Source organism: Crinia signifera, chromosome 2 (assembly GCF_055691185.1).
Source record: "Crinia signifera chromosome 2, ASM5569118v1, whole genome shotgun sequence".
In the NCBI taxonomy this organism is placed as follows: Eukaryota; Metazoa; Chordata; class Amphibia; order Anura; family Myobatrachidae; genus Crinia; species Crinia signifera.
The window spans coordinates 28,794,818-28,812,973 of record NC_139218.1 but is presented as its reverse complement, the minus strand read 5'-3'; the positions used below and the strand labels follow the sequence as shown (position 1 = coordinate 28,812,973).

The following is an 18,156-nucleotide window of genomic DNA, read 5'->3' as shown; positions in this document are numbered from 1 at the left end:
GCCTATCGAGAGGCGATCGCGGCGTGGGACCTGAGAAGAACAGAGTCCGGCATACACAGGTCAGAGGTGTACTGCGGTCGGGACGGGACGCCAGCCCCCCGCACCACCAGTACTGTGTCACCCAGACTTTTCTTTTCCCCCCATCCAGACTGTCTACCCCACCACACTTGTGCAGCGTATCCCGCTGTCCACCACCTTTGGGAACTTGAGCAACAGGCTCACCTTTTTCGCTACAGCACTTGCTTATTGCCTGCACCACCACTGGACATTGTCATTCACGTGCATAATCAGTCACATGTGGAAAACTTTGTTTCAGTACGGCAGCAATAAATGTGTGTTTTCTTGCACTTGCAATCACATCCAGCATTCAGTTGTTGATTTATTTATGTACTCATACTTAGCGCAAGACCTCTAAAAAACCTTTGTTCAAATTTTTCAAATCCAGCCTGTAACATGACAGGTAGCAGCAGCTGATTGGCTGGTGGTTTATCGCTCTCCATTTTATCACTTTTTGAAGCTTGATACATCTGGCCCTGAGTGTCAGGCAAGGGTGGGGGAATGCAAGACTAATGATGGTGTTGCAGATGGTCCAATGCTGCTTCCTAGGACACAACTCAGATCGGTAATACATGCATCAGGCGCCCCCTGCTGCATTGCAATGTTAGTGCTATCACTGCTACTTGCATGTAAACAGGGAAAGCAACTCCAATCACATTTGAGCCAGGACCGTGGTGCACATATATATTCATTAACTAAACACCCCCCAGATTACACTGTTTATTTTTTAGCCAGCCAATCATAAATAAATCGAAATAAGATTTTTTGGGGGAGTCCTCTAAAACTGGACTATCTGCATGAAATTTTGCTGTTCCTATTTTGCTGTTATTTTGCACTACTCAAAATTACCAAAATAATAAAAAGGAACAAAAGAACCAAAGATTTTACTATAATTAAGTTAAAATTAAGTTTTCCAAACTGAGTTAATATTTTTTTTTTTACATTTGGAAACAAAAATAGTCTTAGGGCGCCACCTGGTGGACATGGTGCTACTAAAGAAAATCTACTTGAAAAAGTTGCAGTCAAAAATAAAGGAAAAACAACTTGAAAATCATAATTAAATGATAAAATAAAATAAATTAAACATCCATTTACCAGAGACTTTAAAATAGACTCCAGGTGGTAGATTTAATAAGGCTTATAAAATGTAAAACTATTGGTGTTGTGCATAACAACCAATGAGTCTATCATTTTCTAGAATGCGATAACAAAAATATAGCTAAAATCCGATTGGCTGAGAGGTGAACACCTCCACTTTTTATTTAGTGAAGCATTAGTAAATCTACCCTCAGGTCCTACGATTGTGGTATAAAATGGCGTCCATCCATGAGCGCGTTTTCTGTCAGCGATACTGTACTAGCGATTAGGGACATGGCTGACTAATTATCAAAATGTTCCCAACAGTGTCTGTAACTTTTTTACTGTAGCATTTTAATGAAACAAAAATGTTGCTCCTGTCACTTTTTCAAGAACATCCTGTAATAATGGAAGTTAGGAGCTGATTAATGATAAAGATCATCTTTCTCCGCTTTCCTCCAAGGATTAGTACATCTCCCCCAAAGAGATGGATAAAGTACCCTGACGATCAGCTCCTGTCATCTTTCTGACACCGGGGTGTGTGTGTGTGTGTACTAAGCCTCAGAGAGCGATAGAGTTGAGCGATATAAACCACCAACCAATCAGCCCATAACTGTCATTTTTTTCAAACACTAACTGTAGCTTCGCAGTTAGGGGCTGGCTGGCTGGCTGGTACTTTATCACTCCCCAAAGCTTAGTGCATCTCCCCCATGACAGAAGCTACTGTAATTGGGTAATATTTTATCTCTTTCTACTTTGTCTCTCCCCAAGATTTGATGCATTTCCCCCATTTGATGCATTTCCCCCATATGCTCCTTCGTGTCTCATGCCTCAATGGGGTGTTGGACGACAGCCCAACAGTTAGGATGCCGATAGTACACTGACATAAGAATCCCGACTGTTTAAATGCCCGACAGTTGGCATCCCGACTGACAGGGGCTGTTCTCCCCCGTGGGGTTCCACGAAAGTGAATGTATGTAGTATGTAGTACCAACAATCGGCCAGGTCATTAGTGTATATGCTATAGTAAGCGTAGGGTGTAGGCGCTGAGCGCACAGTATAAGAGAGTACATTATTCACCAAAATCGATGCTGTTTTGTAAGTGTGTGTTATTAAATAAGGTTATTTTAGTGTCATGGTTGTATCTTGTTATGGTTATATCTTGTCACTGATAACACAATGACAGCTGGGCCTCTAGCACACTATAGATCAGGGCTGGGCAACACTGGCCCTTCAGATGTTGATGAACTATACATCCCAGCATGCCTTGCATCAGTTTCAGCATGGCCACATAGCAAAACTAATGCAAAGCATCCTGGGATGTGTAGTTCATCCACATCTGGAGGGCCGGTGTTGCCCAGCCCTGCTATAGATGCTATTACAGCTTGGGTGCCTGCTGCTTAGTACCGCATGGGCTGCTGGGAGTTGTAGTCCAGCTCTGCGATTTACTCTCTGTACGTAGCGTGAAAGGTGTGTCCATACAATTCCTGATCTTCTCTGTGACATTCCCTGGAATGACAAAGTCTGAGATGACCCGTCCAAGGAAGGCGGCTGGGAGCAATGACAGGTGAAAAGGAGGCGGGCACAAGGAGGCCTCTAATAAGGTCACTGTGCTGGTTCTGTACTGTGTGTGCTGTCAGGTTTTTATAGAAACCCCCTACAATGAGTGCTGCGAGAGGTAGACATTTGGACTGTTGACCTATTGCTGCTGGTTGCAAGAGGACCCTCATAACAGTTCAGGGTTTAGGTCCTAAAAATGTTGGTCAGTCACTGTATTGACCCCTAGTGGTGGAGGCTGACCTTTAGCAGGGCCACCAATAGGGGGGTACTGTGGGTACAGCTGTACCGGGACCCGACCTCTGGAAGCTCATTTTGCCCACCGTAACCCAACATGACTGCCTCCGCTGCGCTGAACAAAGCAGGTCCCGGAGCGCAGGCTTATTCAACCCAGGACCCCGGCAGCCAATTAAAATGCTGCACCAGTTTTTGAGCCAATCAGAGCTCGTGCACCACTCCACTCTGGCTGCCGGTATGCAAGCTCTGATTGGCTCACCAGCCGATGCTGCATTTTAATTGGCCACCGGCATCCTTAATGAAGAAGCCTGCACTCCAGGACCTCCGGGATACAACTCAGCGGAAGAGGAGATGGGGAAGCAGGAGACGGGTTACGGTAAATCAAGTGAGGAGTGGGGGCCCGGGGCTCGGGGTGAAAATGAATCCCAGGCCCCAAAATTCCTGATGGAATCCCCGCCTTTAAGCATTGGGGCCCACTGGGAATTTCCCCTGTACATCAGTCTGGCCCTGTCCTTTTAACTTGCAAATTTGGTGGCTGGTCAAGACTACAACGTACATACTGTATCTATTTTACCTAGCATGCAATGCAAGGATTCTGTTTTTCCAATTACACGATGCTGCACTGGATTCCATATGTAATTGATGCCATTTAATGTAATTTTTAAAGCGTACATTGATTTTAGAACAAGAAAACTGAATTGCAAAGCAAAAAAAATGTGGTTGCTAGTGAAATATTGAAATGTTCAGGGATACCTAGAGTATGCAATATATAGCAAAGTTCCCAGTAGCTTAGTAACAGTAACGTCTGTTTAGGTTACTGTGAATGCAGTTTTCTGTTTGCCTGGCCACCAGTGTTTATAATAAGGGCTGACTACCTTATGTTTTATTTTTACAGGGTTGCTATCCTGTTTAACCAATCAGCCCTGAAGATCCAGGGTCAGCACGGTGGAGTTTTCATGCTATGCACAGCCCAAAGACGGCATATGTTAGAAAATTCTCAGCTTTGTCTAAAGCAAATATAACAGGGCATCGCCAGGGCGTTTGAAGTTGAGTTGCTGTCAGTCTTTTTTGCAGATGATTCTGGGATGTGACGTAAGATGACTGGAACACATTTGCAACTGCAAACTGTAAAAAATAATAATGCGGTTTTAGATGTAGAAACAGGTAGGAAACAATTAGATGAGCTCAACATTATTTTAGTGATTTTGCAATATCTTGGACAAGTCTGCCACCTGGTGTCCACTTGGAGTAATGCACAAAATCATTTAAGGTGGAACCGAAATTATTTAATTCTCGTACACTTTATAATTGAAACATAACTCCTGCTATATTACAATTGCATATGCTCTTAAACCATCCAAACTTTTATGTTTAACATCTAAAATGGAAAAGGAATAGAAACTTCCATTTTTTTCAATAAAATTTGTATATATTTTTTTTTATTATTTAGGTTTTTCTACTAAATTTTGTTGTTAAAAAAAAAAAAGGAAACCAATTACAAATAAGTGGTATAATAACACACATAAATACAACGAGCAAGGATTAGCTGTTCCACAATTCGCTGGCATATTCACGTATAGTGGCACAATATAAAAATTTCTAAAAAAAAAAATCGCTGGCTTGAAGCGAGCGCCTGTTTAAACGATTAAGCGAGTTTCCCAGAAATGCAGGTGTATGACACATTGCAATGGTCAGAGTGGTGAGCTCAGTGTGGAAAAGTGTCCAAAAATATTGTAGGCAATGTCATGTTTTAGCTGAAGCTGCATGAAAGACCGGTATAATACATTGCAGTATAACTAATCAGGATTTTCTGGTATTAACAAATGGCATGCTATACTTTATTAGAACTGGTATAGACTTCAAATATTCTGAGACTCGTGCGAACTAGCGCAGAAAAAAAAAGTCCTGGAACCAGTTGCATCCAATCGGTTGTTTGCTTTCATTTTCTAATGCGTTACGGGAAACAAACGGTTCTAATCTGATTGGTTCTGGGATTATTATCACATTTTACGGAATGTCCCCAATTGCTTCATTTAGGATACTGTTTCAAATAATCATAGTCTTTATATAACCTCTCACCTTGTAAATAGGTGAGGTCCATGACAGGATTAAGGTACAATCTGTGGCCAACTGAAACGATAGGCTCCAGGACTGTCACACCAGACAATATGGCCGCCCAGTGTCTGTGCTCTGTTATGTTATGCGAAAGGCAGCTACTTGCTGGAGTAATTGTCAGGTGAACTCCCCGTCATGTTTGACTGAACCTATTACAAGATTCTGGAGTTCCCTTGGGATTAAAGAATTAACATTCTGGGAAAAATTCCTGGAGTTTTTAATTAATAGTAAAGTGTGTGGTAAGACACCCTGAGGTGGAATGCTATAAAATAACCCCTACGCCAGAGGTTCATCACACGATCTAAATACCCCTCATCCGCTTTGGTTACGGCAACATCCAAGTTCCCCTGAAATTTACATTACCTCATCAACAATATCCCACGCCTTGGGGTTTAGGGAACGCTACCAAGTTGTGCAACCTGTCACTACCAGCTTTACGGTAACTGAGGGTAAATACCATACTGGTAATGACAGAGTTATTTTCTGGAAAGTTCAACTGAAAAAGTGACCATTATTATACAAGGGCATGAATGCCCCCAGGGCCCAACCTTCCCATTACAGCAATTCAAGATGCCTAAAGTATGCCTGCAGTACACAAATCTATACCTCAAACACAGACCCTGAATTTCGGGACAGTATCACAGAATTCAAGACGATTGATGTTGAGGAACTGGGGTAATGGGGTCTATGTATTAAGCATTATAGAAAGATAGGGCCAGATGTACTAAGCTTCAAAAGTGATAACATAGAGAGTGATAAACAACCAACCAGTCAGCTCCTGCCTGACATTTTTGAAACACAGCCTGTAACATGGCAGGTAGGAGCTGATTGGCTGGCTGTTTATCACTCACTTTTGAAGCTAAGTACATCTGGCCCATATAGTGTACGTAAATAAAGTACCAACTGCCATTTTTTTTCAACCACAAAAAAGTTGATAGGAGCTGATTGGCTGGTACTTTATCTCTCTCCAAAGCTAAGTACAAAGAGCACAATGTGCTTCACAAGAAATGGGTACTACCATGTGCCACCGAGGCTTGACCACATGCCCTCCTCGAGCCCCTACCAATCTGTAAACATTTTCTGCACACCTGTGCTAGGTACGTGCGCTGAATGAGACATTTATCAATGGTCCGGCCACCTGCTTGGTCCTGTACCGCATATATAAGGACAGCATATAGCTATAGACCATGCGGTAGATTTTTAGGTACATCGCCATGTGCTTCTGCTCAGTGGTGGAACTTGTGAGTGATTGGCCCAGGTGCAACAATATAATGTGCCCCCCTCCTTCATCCAATATGCAACACAGCAGAGCTGGACAGGGAGAGGCAGATGGTGGAAGTGAGAGGCAGTGTGACAGGGAGAGGCAGAGGGTGACAGGGGTTGCAATAGGCACCTTGGTTCCCAGGGGCCCCGATGCATGGCACCAAAGGTAGTTCCAACTCTGCTTCTGCTGTATATAACCCCGGAGACAGGTTCTCCGTAACTTCTACCGTAAGTAATGTCACAGAGCAACATAACATCCACATGACAACATATAGGCAGAGAATCAGCCTTCGGCACTCCAGCTGGTGTGTAACTACAAGTCCCAGCATGCACTTCTTGACCAGACACAGCAAACTTTCTTTGCTACAGTACATTCACTATTCTAACATTGTAGCAAATAACTCATAACCATAAATTCATAACCAAAATATAGTAGTGGTCAGTACATAGTACATAAGTATGGGTCAAACCAGGGGTGTAAATAGATAATCATAGGCCCCACAGCAAAAAAAATTTAAGGGCCCCCCATTTAGGAACTGATGGTGATAAATATATGTAAAACATATTACTTAGACAGTAAAGACTGACCCCCGTCTGGTCTGGGCCCCATAGCAGCTGCACCCCTTGCACCTATGGTAGTTAAGCCGTTGGGTCAAACCGTTCATATAAGTTCAGCTGAAAATAAAAGTGCCAGTTATGGGGATTGCTCCCGAAATGTACTAGCTACACTCAGTCCAAAATGTGTGTCTGTAGTGAGACAGTTAATAATATTACTGTGCCGGAGCCATGCACAGGAGACAGTGCCATTTGGATGAGCCAGGTTGTATAAATGAGCCCTGTATTAAGCTGAGAAAGGCTGTTACTGTTTCCTAGAACTGCCGACTTCCCCTCCAAGAAAGCAAAGAACTGTGTTTGTATTTCATTATTTGCAAGTTCCCAAGAAAGCAGCAGCAATGCCACAAGGGTGACAGAGGGGGACACATACAGGGGTGCACTGTCCCCCTCTAGACAGAACATACAGTAACGCAACCAGTGCACTGCAGAAGCTCTCTCCTATGCACCAATATCCAGAGCATCTGCTTCCAGTGTGACCAGGCCCACTGCTCCCCTCATGCCAAGTGTATGGGAACGCCTCTGCAAGAACATTAACTCTTTCCCCATCTGTATGAAGAAGGAAGCCAATGGGCTGCTGTGGTAAGAATTTTGGCAAGGTCTCTTCTGACATTGGAGATCTGACTTCCAGCCACAAATATATATTCCCAGTAAGCCCTAAAGTGTGCAAAAGTCCTTGGTCATATAACACGCTGATTTTTATTATTATCCCAGAGTTATTGCATTGGTTTCTGACAATGCAAAAATAAAAAAAACTGTGCTTGGCTGCTAACCTGCCCTGCCTGTACTGTACTGTAAGTCACTCCACTGATGAAGGATACTAAACTGTAAGTCACACCACTATTGTAGGTTATTGTACTGTAAGTCACTCCACTAATATAGGATACTGTACTGTAAGTCACTCCACTAATATAGGATACTGTACTGTAAGTCTCTCCACTAATATAGGATACTGTACTGTAAGTCACTCCACTGATATAGGCTACTGTACTGTAAGTCACTCCACTGATATAGGCTACTGTACTGTAAGTCACTCCACTGATGAAGGATACTGTACTGTAAGTCACTCCACTGATATAGGATACAGTACTGTAAGTCACTACACTGATATAGGATACAGTACTGTAAGTCACTCCACTGATATAGGATACAGTACTGTAAGTCACTACACTGATATGAATGTACCCCTTCGAATTTACCCTCATGGGGAGGCAGCAGGTGTGGCTGCTGGGATTTGTAGTTCCACCTCAACCTCAAGGCTATTTCACTAGTCCATGACTAGTATATAACTCCCCAGTCGGCAACCAAAGTAACAAGTCTGAGCTCTGCCGCGAGTGACGCAGCTGGCCAGCGCAGAGAATGCAGTGTGTGGCGCAGCTGAGGGCGCATATGCGCACAGTCTGGCTGAGCGCAGTGTTCCCGGGAAGAAGCAGCCAGCGGCAGCAGAAGACGTGCTCCTCCTGCAGATTCGCAGGCTCGTCCAGCAGCTGCTTTCCCTTCTCTCTCTCCCCCTCCCCTCCCCATGATTGATGATTTTGGCCATGTTCCAGCATAAGGAAGGAGTTTTGTTCCTCCTAAGCACTACGCACGAGATGAGATCACGCTCACATCAAAGGCTCGGGGGGAGGGCTCCCAGGGCCAGCCGCATATATTCTCGCACAGATTGTCAGGCTCCTGCACAATCCCCCTGCCATGCCCCAGAGTGGATCACAGGGAGCCACAGCCACTGAGCTTTGCGCACAGGCTTAAATATAACGCAAAGCTCCAGAGCAATTGCTGGCTGAGCAGTGGGGAAGGAAGGAAGGAGTCTTCTGCTGCAGAGTCCCTACTAGCACAGTCCCTACTAGTACCCAACACAGCCTCATACACCTCCCATTGACCTGCGCTGAGCGCAGCATTACGCACAGAGAGCCACTGCGCCCTGACTGTCCCCTAACTGCGCCAAGGATGAAGTGTGTGCGCCTCCTGCTGCCCTGCATGGCAGCACTGCTCTGTGCCCGGGTGGCTGCAGCTGTATCCGTGGAAGAAGAGCTGGTGGCCCCTGTCAGGGTGGAAGCTGATGCCGGCCAGGGGCCACCACCCCAGGATGGAAAGGTGCTCTACCGCCTGGATGCATTTGGAGAAGCCCTGACCCTGGAGTTGGAGCCTGACCCCAGCTTCCTTGCACAGGACTTCAGTTTGCAATACGTGGGTCGCCCCAAGGCTAATGGAGAAGAAGAGGTGGCAGGGACCCTGGCTGACCTGGCTGGCTGCTTTTATTCTGGCACTGTCAATGGGGACCCTACGAGCAGCGCAGCCCTGAGCTTGTGCGCTGGGATCAGGGGAGCATTCTATCACCGGGGGGAAGAGTACTTCATCCAGCCCAGCAACCATACACTGACACCGGCTGCTGCTTCTGCAAAGCCAGCCAGTCCTCTGGTTCTGCATCTGCTCAGCAAGCGCAGCCGTGCCAAAGCCAAGTGTGGAGTGACAGATCTCAGCCCCCAGCAGCTGGAAACTGATGAGCCACCATCCACCAAAACCATGCCACCACCAGGTAGGACACTGAACCTCCACTTTTCTGTAAGCCTGGGGCTTCCATGTGTCACTGGGACAAAAACTCTGCAGAACTTTTTTAAACTGTATTAGTTGCCAGGTGCACTGGGGGAAATATACATGATTGCAAAAAAAAAAAAAACTTTGCAGAACTTTTTAAAACTTTATTAGTTGCCAGGAGGAAATATACAGGATTTGCAAAAAAAAAAAAAAACTTTGCAGAACTTTTTAAAACTTTATTAGTTGCCAGGGGGAAATATACAGGATTTGCAAAAAAAAAAAACTTTGCAGAACTTTTTAAAACTTTATTGGGTGCCAGATATACAGGATTGCAAAAAAAAAATTGCTAAATTTTTAAAACTTTATTAGTTGCCAGATGCATGGGGGAAATAGACATGCTTGCATATAATCATAAGTATATTGCACACAACACCTGGTAATGAAATAGAGTAATTGCCTTTGTTATATCTTTTAAGGTCAAATAATATGAGCAATATTATGCCAGTTGGCCAAGTCATAGAGTTGTGCCATTGGCCACCATCTGAGCCTTTTGGTATGGAACTCTTGGAGTGTGGACTGTAACTAGTTAAACAATACATACTGTAGTTGAGATGATATCATTTCAGCAATGGGGCTTGCCTGTGCTTGCACAGCTTTATGGAAATAATTATACTTTCCTCTTCTACTGTGTTGCAGAATTCTTGTAAAAATTTCCATTGATAAAAAAAACTGTTACGGGTGATAATGAACGCTGTTCCAACAGTGACAGCGGCTGAATGTCAGTACAAGGGTATATTGTCTTGGGAAGGTGCTGCGGTTTCAGGGTCAGAGATGCAGTCGGTCATTTGGCAGGAGTCACAAGTACTGTACTGTGATTATAAGGGGAAGAGAGTGATCTAACATTTACTCCTTCAGTGCTTAAAAAAACAAAAATTGCAAGGTGACTCATATCTGCTACAGCTGGGGCCAAAAATGACTCAAGCACATTGAAAATGAGGGCAATTTACCGCTTGAAAAGCTCAGCAAATGTAATTTGATTTTAAAACTTTATTGGAACACTCAAAAAATTTGCAACAACTCATTGTCTCTTCTTGTATGTTCTTCCTTGCAGGGTCTGGAAACTCTCGTAAGAAGAGGTTCGTCTCCAGCCCACGTTATGTGGAAACCTTGCTTGTGGCGGACCAGTCTATGGCTGAATTTCATGGGAGCAATTTAAAACACTACCTCCTCACTCTGATGTCGGTAGCTGCTAAGCTCTACAAGCATCCCAGCATCCGTAACTCAATCAGCATAGTGGTGGTGAAGATACTCGTTATCTACGATGAACAGAAGGGTCCCGAAGTGACATCCAACGCTGCACTGACTTTGAGGAACTTTTGCAGCTGGCAGAAACAGCACAACCCAGCCAGCGACCGGCACGCGGAACATTATGACACAGCAATTCTGTTCACAAGACAGGTGAGTCAAAACGACGCCCAACCCATCACTATGATACTCCGCTAGCATTTTTAAGCTGACCAGAATTTGCTTTAAATAAAGAATTCCATGTCTGAAAGAAAAAAAAATATCCTATGATTTCAGACACTTGTATTCGCTCCAGTTGGGGCCAAACGCCAGAGCTGAACATTTACTGCCAAAGTTTTGTCCTTGATCTAATTAATATTGAAACTTTTTTTTGTATTTTTTTTTTTTAAGGATCTGTGTGGGTCTCAGACATGTAGCACCCTTGGAATGGCGGATGTCGGGACTGTTTGTGATCCGGGTCGCAGTTGTTCGATCATTGAAGACGATGGCTTGCAAGCGGCTTTCACCACGGCTCACGAGCTAGGTATGCATCAAGCTCCACTCAACGTGGGTCTAAGACCAGGTCATAGTTCACACTCGTACATAAACGTCTGAGGAAGGAAATGTTAAATTAAATTTTGGCTTAAAGACTCCAGATGGACAGACTGAGGGTTTTTTACACTTAGTGGTTGCAGACACGAGAAAAGAAGTGCCAATTTTTAAGATCAGGAAACTTTTGGGACCCTTGGGATCTTTGGAATACTTGCTATTGGCCGTGTCTGACTTTGCTCAAGCGTCTTGTTGAGTTTATGCAAGAATTGCAAAATGCATTTCAGGCGGAGAGAATAGTTCTGCTCTTAGAGAACATGAAACAGATATCTTGACTATTTCTTTAACAAAACAAATGTCTGTTTTTAGGTCATGTGTTCAACATGCCCCACGATGAGGCCAAGCACTGCTCCAGCTACAACGCTGCTAATAAAGACTCGCACTTGATGGCATATATGCTCTCCAGTCTCGACAGGCAGGAGCCGTGGTCCCCTTGCAGCGCCTACATGATCACATCTTTCTTGGACAATGGGCATGGTAAGCATCTGTTTTGCTGAACTCACGAAACGCGTTGGGACAATGAAGCTTAGTTCCACCTGTCAACACTTCAGTGAGGAACATGCAGTATATCCTCATGATTGAGGTGTGTTTTAATCCAGTAAACTGGATGCCGTCCAACGAAAATCAGTGAACACTAATGTACCATTCTTTTCAAAGAGGGCCACCTAATAGTTATTGTGTGTAAAAGCCAACATTTTTACATCCCCCCCTTTACCCCACTCCCCACCCCTTGCAGCCAATCTTTCTGCAGTTACGTAAAATAGTCTGGGCATGTTGTCAAGTGAGATGTCACAAGCTGGGAGAGCATGTTCCCTGAAAGCAGAGATTTCTCTTAAACTTTTTTTTTTCCCTTTAATTAGGCGAGTGCTTATTGGACAAGCCTAGCAGACCGATCCAGCTCCCATCAGATCTCCCTGGAACGCTGTACGATGCCAACAAGCAGTGCCAATTCACTTTTGGAGAGGAATCCAGACATTGTCCAGATATTGCCAGCACGTGTACAACCTTATGGTGCACCGGAATCTCTGGAGGGTTGCTTGTGTGCCAAACTAAACACTTCCCCTGGGCCGATGGGACCACTTGCGGGGACAGGAAATGGTGTTTGAATGGGAAATGCGTAGAACAGACGGACAAGAAACACTATGAGGTAAACTTTTATTTTTGGCAGTTATTAGACTAAGACTGACACTAGACTGGTAATAAACTCTCTATTAGATAACTTCATTCTTAATTTGGGGATTACATCACTTTGTCTCTCAAGTTTTTGAACTATTTTTAGCCACGCATCTCAGTATATGACTTTATCTTGATAATACCAGACTGGAATACGACCTTAGATCAGTGTTTCACAACCTCAAGGCACACTCACACTCCAGGTTTTAATGATGTTCGTCATTGTACCGAGATGGTTCACTCAAAATAACCAAAGTTCTCATTTCAGTCACCTGTGCTCAAGCACGGCTATACTTTAAAATGTGGACTGTTAGGTATTTATGGAAGTTCTGTTGAAGATGGGTTATTGCTATAGGCAACCAATCAGAATCTACTTATATCCAACTGTATCACCAACTGTCACATTATAAAAATGCTCAGGTGACCTGGAAAACATGAACTGTGCGGGGGGTCCCGAGGACCGAGGTTGAGAACCGCTGTTTTAGAAGAGAATAGAATCGGATTGGTTTCCCATAGCAACGTTCCATATGAAATGGAATTCCCATCCTGATAAATAAACAGTGTTCCTTGAGGAACAGTATTGGGAACCCCTGCCTTAGATGGTCATCAATAAACTAAATGAACTTGAACTTGCACAACTGCGCCATTGGGTTAAATACATTTTTGTGTGTGGACATCATATGGGATGGTGGATATAGCAGTGTATTGGATCGTTATTGTTGCATATATTAACTATAAATGCTTTTTCTGTGGTGTATTAATTTATCCCCCTTTTTGTATTTTTACAGACACCTGTGAATGGAGGTTGGGGGTCCTGGGGCCAGTGGGGAGAATGCTCTAGAACCTGTGGAGGTGGAGTGCAGTATTCTCTTCGGGAGTGCAACAACCCAGTTCCAAAAGATGGAGGCAAATATTGTGAGGGCAAGCGGGTCCAATACCGCTCATGCAACACTGGAGACTGCCCTGACAGCAACGGTGAGTGTCTCTGGAGTAAGGTGCATGAATTCTGGAGATAGTGTAGTGATTAAACATGACATTAATGCTCTACCATCTTCTAATATCCTCAGGCAAGACATTTAGAGAAGAACAATGTGAAGCTCACAATGACCTCTCCAAGTCGGCTATGGATAGTGGACCTGCGGTGGAATGGACCCCTAAATTTGCAGGAGTCCGCCCGAAAGACCGCTGCAAGCTTGTGTGTCGCGCTAAGGGGACTGGGTTTTTCTTCGTGCTGAATCCAAGGGTATGTGTCTAACATTCTATATTAACTGATTATAGCATGTTTTCTTCATGTACCAGTGTAGACTACAGGAATGAGTCACTCCCGTTATTTCCCGTTTGTTTATAGATCTAGACAAGAGTCACTGTATACAATGTCTTAAGCCCCCTACACTACTGCGCTTTCTCCCCTGGAGAAGTCGCAGCCGATCCCCCTTGAGCCGCCCGGGAAACCCAAGTTAGGATATATTGCATACGGTCCTTTTGCATGTGACATATTGCATGCAATACCAAGGTATTACCAATACCAAAACCGGAGGTCGGACGTGCAACCAGGTCCGATCTCCGACTCTAATCTGATGCCAACGGGACCGTGCATTCGATCAATGTCAAATATCTGCAATTTGGCCACTTTTCATCTGATTTCTAGTCCCGATCCTTCGGAATTGGGTAAAAAGTGGCCAGATTGGACAATAAACTTAATTCCAATACATCCTAGGAATCTTCTTGGGGTTCTGTTTGGAGGTATTGCCCATAACAACATAACAGGTTCTACCTACCCTCTACAACATTCTATAAAATGATGGCTAGAATTTAAGTGGTTGTCAAGGAAAACGCTTTTCCTTTTTTAAAAAGGTTTGGTAAATCTCTCCTAAGGGGTGTTGGTAGCCTATACATAAGGAGATGTCCAGTGTTCTAAAGTTCTGTCCTTCTCTGGTCTTGTACAGGTAGCTGATGGTACTTCCTGTAGCCCAGACTCCACCTCCATCTGCATTCAGGGGCAGTGCGTTAAGGCCGGTTGTGATCGAATAATTGGCTCCAGCAAGAAGTTCGACAAATGTGGAATCTGTGGTGGAAATGGATCCACGTGCAAGAAAATATCTGGGACTTTTACAAAGACACGGTATGTTAAATGTCAATTAATTATTATGATCATTTATGTATTTAGCACTCCCACCTAACACAATGTTGTAGCGTACATATTGGTTACTCACATCAGTCCTTGTCCCCTTCGGAGCATATAGCCTAATCTACCACGCACAGAAGGTCAATCAAGGTCAATTAATGATTGCCTTCATTTGTCATGCTTCTATCTAACTAGACGGCTGTGTTAATGAGTTGTATCGTTATTAGTAAGATCATAAATAATGAAGTTTCTGAGAGTCTCTTTAACTTAGAATCAATCAAAGAGGCTTTTGACGAAATATAGGGGTTGTGTGTTTTTTTTTACACGTTTACAGATTAACTAATTCGTAGGCCAAAAGTCCATTTAATCTGTTACTAATTAAGTGCTCCCTAATCTTCACGTGTTTGCAGAATTTTAATTTTGAAAGCAATCAGGCCAAATGAAATAAAGAGCCTGGGGACTAAGGAGAGAAATAAATGATTGACAAATCAGCTCCTAGCATTGGGCCTAATTCACGTTCAGTTGGCCGATGGTGCGACCCCTTGCATGCGTATTAGTTTATCCACAGTGAAAGACCACTATTTAGCAAGCAGAACTGAATCAGGCCCATTGTTCTAACACAACCTGTTTAGTCACAGTTAGTAGCTGATTGGTTGGTACGTTAACTCTCGCGAAGGTTTGGTAAATCTGCACCTTGGGGGTAAATTTATTAAAGCTTCTACAAGTTAAAAGTGGTGATGTTTCCCATAGCAACCAATCATATTCCGTCTATCATTTTCTTGGGATGCAATAGAAAAAAGGACAAGCAGAAGGCTGATTGGTTGCTATGGGCAACATTACTTTTTTTTTTTTTTAAGCTTAAATAAATGTATTCAGTTGTGGGTCTTTTAGCGCTCTCTTTTTGTATCTCCTTTTTGTTTATATGGGTGTTTTGTTTGTAGTGTGCCACCTTTTTCTGACGTTGTTCTTTTCATCTTTCTCCACAGACCTGGTTATCATGACGTCGTGACAATCCCTGCAGGCGCCACAAACATTGAGATCAAACAGCGCAACAACAGGGGTTCCATGCACGACGGAAGCTTCTTAGCCATCAAGGCAGCCGACGGCACCTATATCCTCAACGGTGACTATACATTGTCCACATTGGAACAAGACATTTCCTACAGCGGCAACTTCTTGACATACAGTGGCTCAACTGCGTCACTAGAAAGAATCCGCAGCTTCAAGCCACTGAAGGAACCGATAACCATTCAGGTCCTCACGGTGGGAGATTCCCAGCGACTCAAAATCAAGTACATTTACTTTGTCAAGAAACCGGCTCAACCGGAAAAGACTTCAAATAAGAAGAAAGAATCTTTCAATGCTATACAAGAGACAATTCTCTCAGAATGGGTCATAGAAGAATGGGGTGAATGCTCAAAGACTTGTGGATTAGGCTGGCAGAGAAGATCAGTAGAGTGCAAAGACTTGAGGGGTCAGCCTTCAAAAGACTGTCCTAATGAGCTCAAGCCAGACGATGTCCGGTCATGTGCAGACATTCCCTGCCCCCAGTGGCAGCTAGGAGAGTGGTCTTCCTGTTCTAAGACCTGCGGGAAGGGTTTCCGAAAGAGGCTCTTAAAATGTGTGTCCTACAAAGGTAGTAATTTGCCTCAAGACAACTGTGATCTTTCAAAGAAACCTAAACATTTAATAGACTTTTGCACGGTCTCCATCTGCAGTTAAACCGCATCCGCCTTAGAACATTATTTGGTTCTGGCAACAAAACATGGACATGATGTTAGCAGAAGGTCCGTTAGAACGTGATTGTTGAACGTACCAGTCGGAGGATGGAATGTTCCTTAGAGGAAAAAGTGCAAATATCAGTTGGACCATCAGGTTGAGTAATTCAACGTAGGTTTGCAAGAGGGGCAAATTGGTCTCACTAAATCCTTCATCTGTAGAAACCCTGGGGCATTAACCTTTACAACCATAGAGTCTGTTACAAGTTAGGGAAACGCTACAGTGCCCTGTAGTTAGTGTCCATATAATATAACAACGAAGGATCTTAAGCCAATCATTGTTGACCTCTTCTAAAGGGACGTTCACATGGTATTGAAACATTGTCCTTGGTCAGGGTAACCCTACCTCAGTTACGAAGGACAAAACCGAAAGCTGATGAGGATCTTCAGTATAGTTCACTACGGCTGCTATCCCATTACAGTATATATCTATATTTTTTTAGAGAAATAAAGACATATTCTCATTTATACGAGGTATGAAATTTAGGTGGACCAAATTTTTATTGTATGATGACACATTCATAAAATATTGAAATACGTGGGACATTGTACCCCCTATTATAAGGATATTAGAAGTCACCAAGATGCCTGTCCCCATATAAAACCATGATGGTGGATGTCTGGTGCGTTTATAGAAGTCAAAATTCCAATATGACTATCTATATTGCCATAATATCTATATATTCGGGGGTTGCATTCTTCCTTATACATGTGATGATGTCATATATGATGTCTATGATGTCATAACTCGGTTGGTACAAATGTTATTTATGGGTTCTACATTTTAAAGCAGCACCAGATGGTAATGTCCGAGAGCAGTCCAACGTCTGGTTATAAATGAATTCTTCGAACGAAGCCAAAAACATCATAGATGAATGGGGCGGGTGGGGGGAGGAATACATTTAGGCCAGTATAGAGTATGAGATTCTTCTATATGTGTAGAGATGTTAACATAGAAATATATGTGTTGCATATTCACGTGATGCAATATTTAAATACATTTGTCAGACTGTCCTGGGGATAGCAGGTTTATCCGCAGCACGGTCTTGTGTCGTTTTATCTATACCCGAATTGGAGAATATGACTTTAATGTGTATATATATGTATACAAAGTATACTTTGTAAGTATTTGCTTCAGCCCCTTCCATGAAGGGATCGTTTTAATGACACATCATATACCTATTTATTTTTGTACATCCAGTCTGATTATATTTAAAGTTATCGCTTTCTATAACGAGAAAAAGAGTATTTATGCATTATTATATGTTATTAGAAATATTAAAAGAACACCATGAAATGATCTGACTTGTTTGCCTTCTTGATTTAAAGTGACAAAACTGTACGAGTTGGTATAGCATTGACCAAAGGACCTGTACGCCAGGCTGCGTGTACTCGTGTATATACGCCGAATGACGCGCCCCCCCCCCCCAAACTGACTTTTATTTCTGACGCTGATCGCCATGAATTCAACTACCTGCCCCAAGCAGGTAACGCCCCACCTGCGTTCTCAAGGGAACGGTTAGCATTTTTATGGGGACGCAGGCCTGAATCGGCCCCAAAGCACACCACTTTACCTTCTTACTTTAAGGACCTTATTCAGGTTTGTTCGCAACAGGGTTCGATGCGTGCACCCACTGCGAATAGTTGTATCGCTGGGTGCACACCCAGGACAACATGCGGGGGACGGAGAGGGGCGGCCCCACCTCCTCTGAAGCGCCCCCACCCCATGGCAAA

The 18,156-nt window shown here is 43.5% G+C and overlaps 1 protein-coding gene and 1 long non-coding RNA gene across 3 annotated transcripts in view; both read left to right on the top strand.

The window, feature by feature from the left end:
* LOC146059541 (uncharacterized) overlaps positions 1-4,314 on the top strand; it is a 63,409-nt gene extending 59,095 nt beyond the window's left edge. For both annotated transcript variants that reach the window (XR_014470267.1, XR_014470268.1), the window contains exon 3: positions 3,824-4,314. This is a non-coding gene — a long non-coding RNA (uncharacterized LOC146059541). The remainder of the gene's footprint in view (positions 1-3,823) is intronic.
* Positions 4,315-8,540: 4,226 nt separating this feature from the next.
* ADAMTS1 (ADAM metallopeptidase with thrombospondin type 1 motif 1) lies at positions 8,541-17,722 on the top strand. The gene is made up of 9 exons (XM_083171858.1): positions 8,541-9,454; positions 10,565-10,911; positions 11,149-11,281; positions 11,656-11,823; positions 12,207-12,493; positions 13,308-13,494; positions 13,587-13,762; positions 14,466-14,641; positions 15,631-17,722. Exons 1-9 carry the CDS (start codon positions 8,866-8,868, stop codon positions 16,364-16,366), a joined length of 2,799 nt encoding a protein of 932 aa, XP_083027984.1. The 5' UTR covers positions 8,541-8,865; the 3' UTR covers positions 16,367-17,722.
* Positions 17,723-18,156: the final 434 nt, after the last annotated feature.

What these genes read in the sequence shown, in the direction of transcription:
- ADAMTS1 (XM_083171858.1), top strand. Translation starts at nt 8,866, where the DNA reads ATGAAGTGTGTGCGCCTCCTGCTGCCCTGCATGGCAGCACTGCTCTGT. An exon ending in AGACTGCCCTGACAGCAACG is followed by an intron (nt 13,495 to 13,586) that starts GTGAGTGTCTCT and finishes TAATATCCTCAG; the next exon opens with GCAAGACATTTAGAGAAGAA. An exon ending in TCTTCGTGCTGAATCCAAGG is followed by an intron (nt 13,763 to 14,465) that starts GTATGTGTCTAA and finishes GGTCTTGTACAG; the next exon opens with GTAGCTGATGGTACTTCCTG.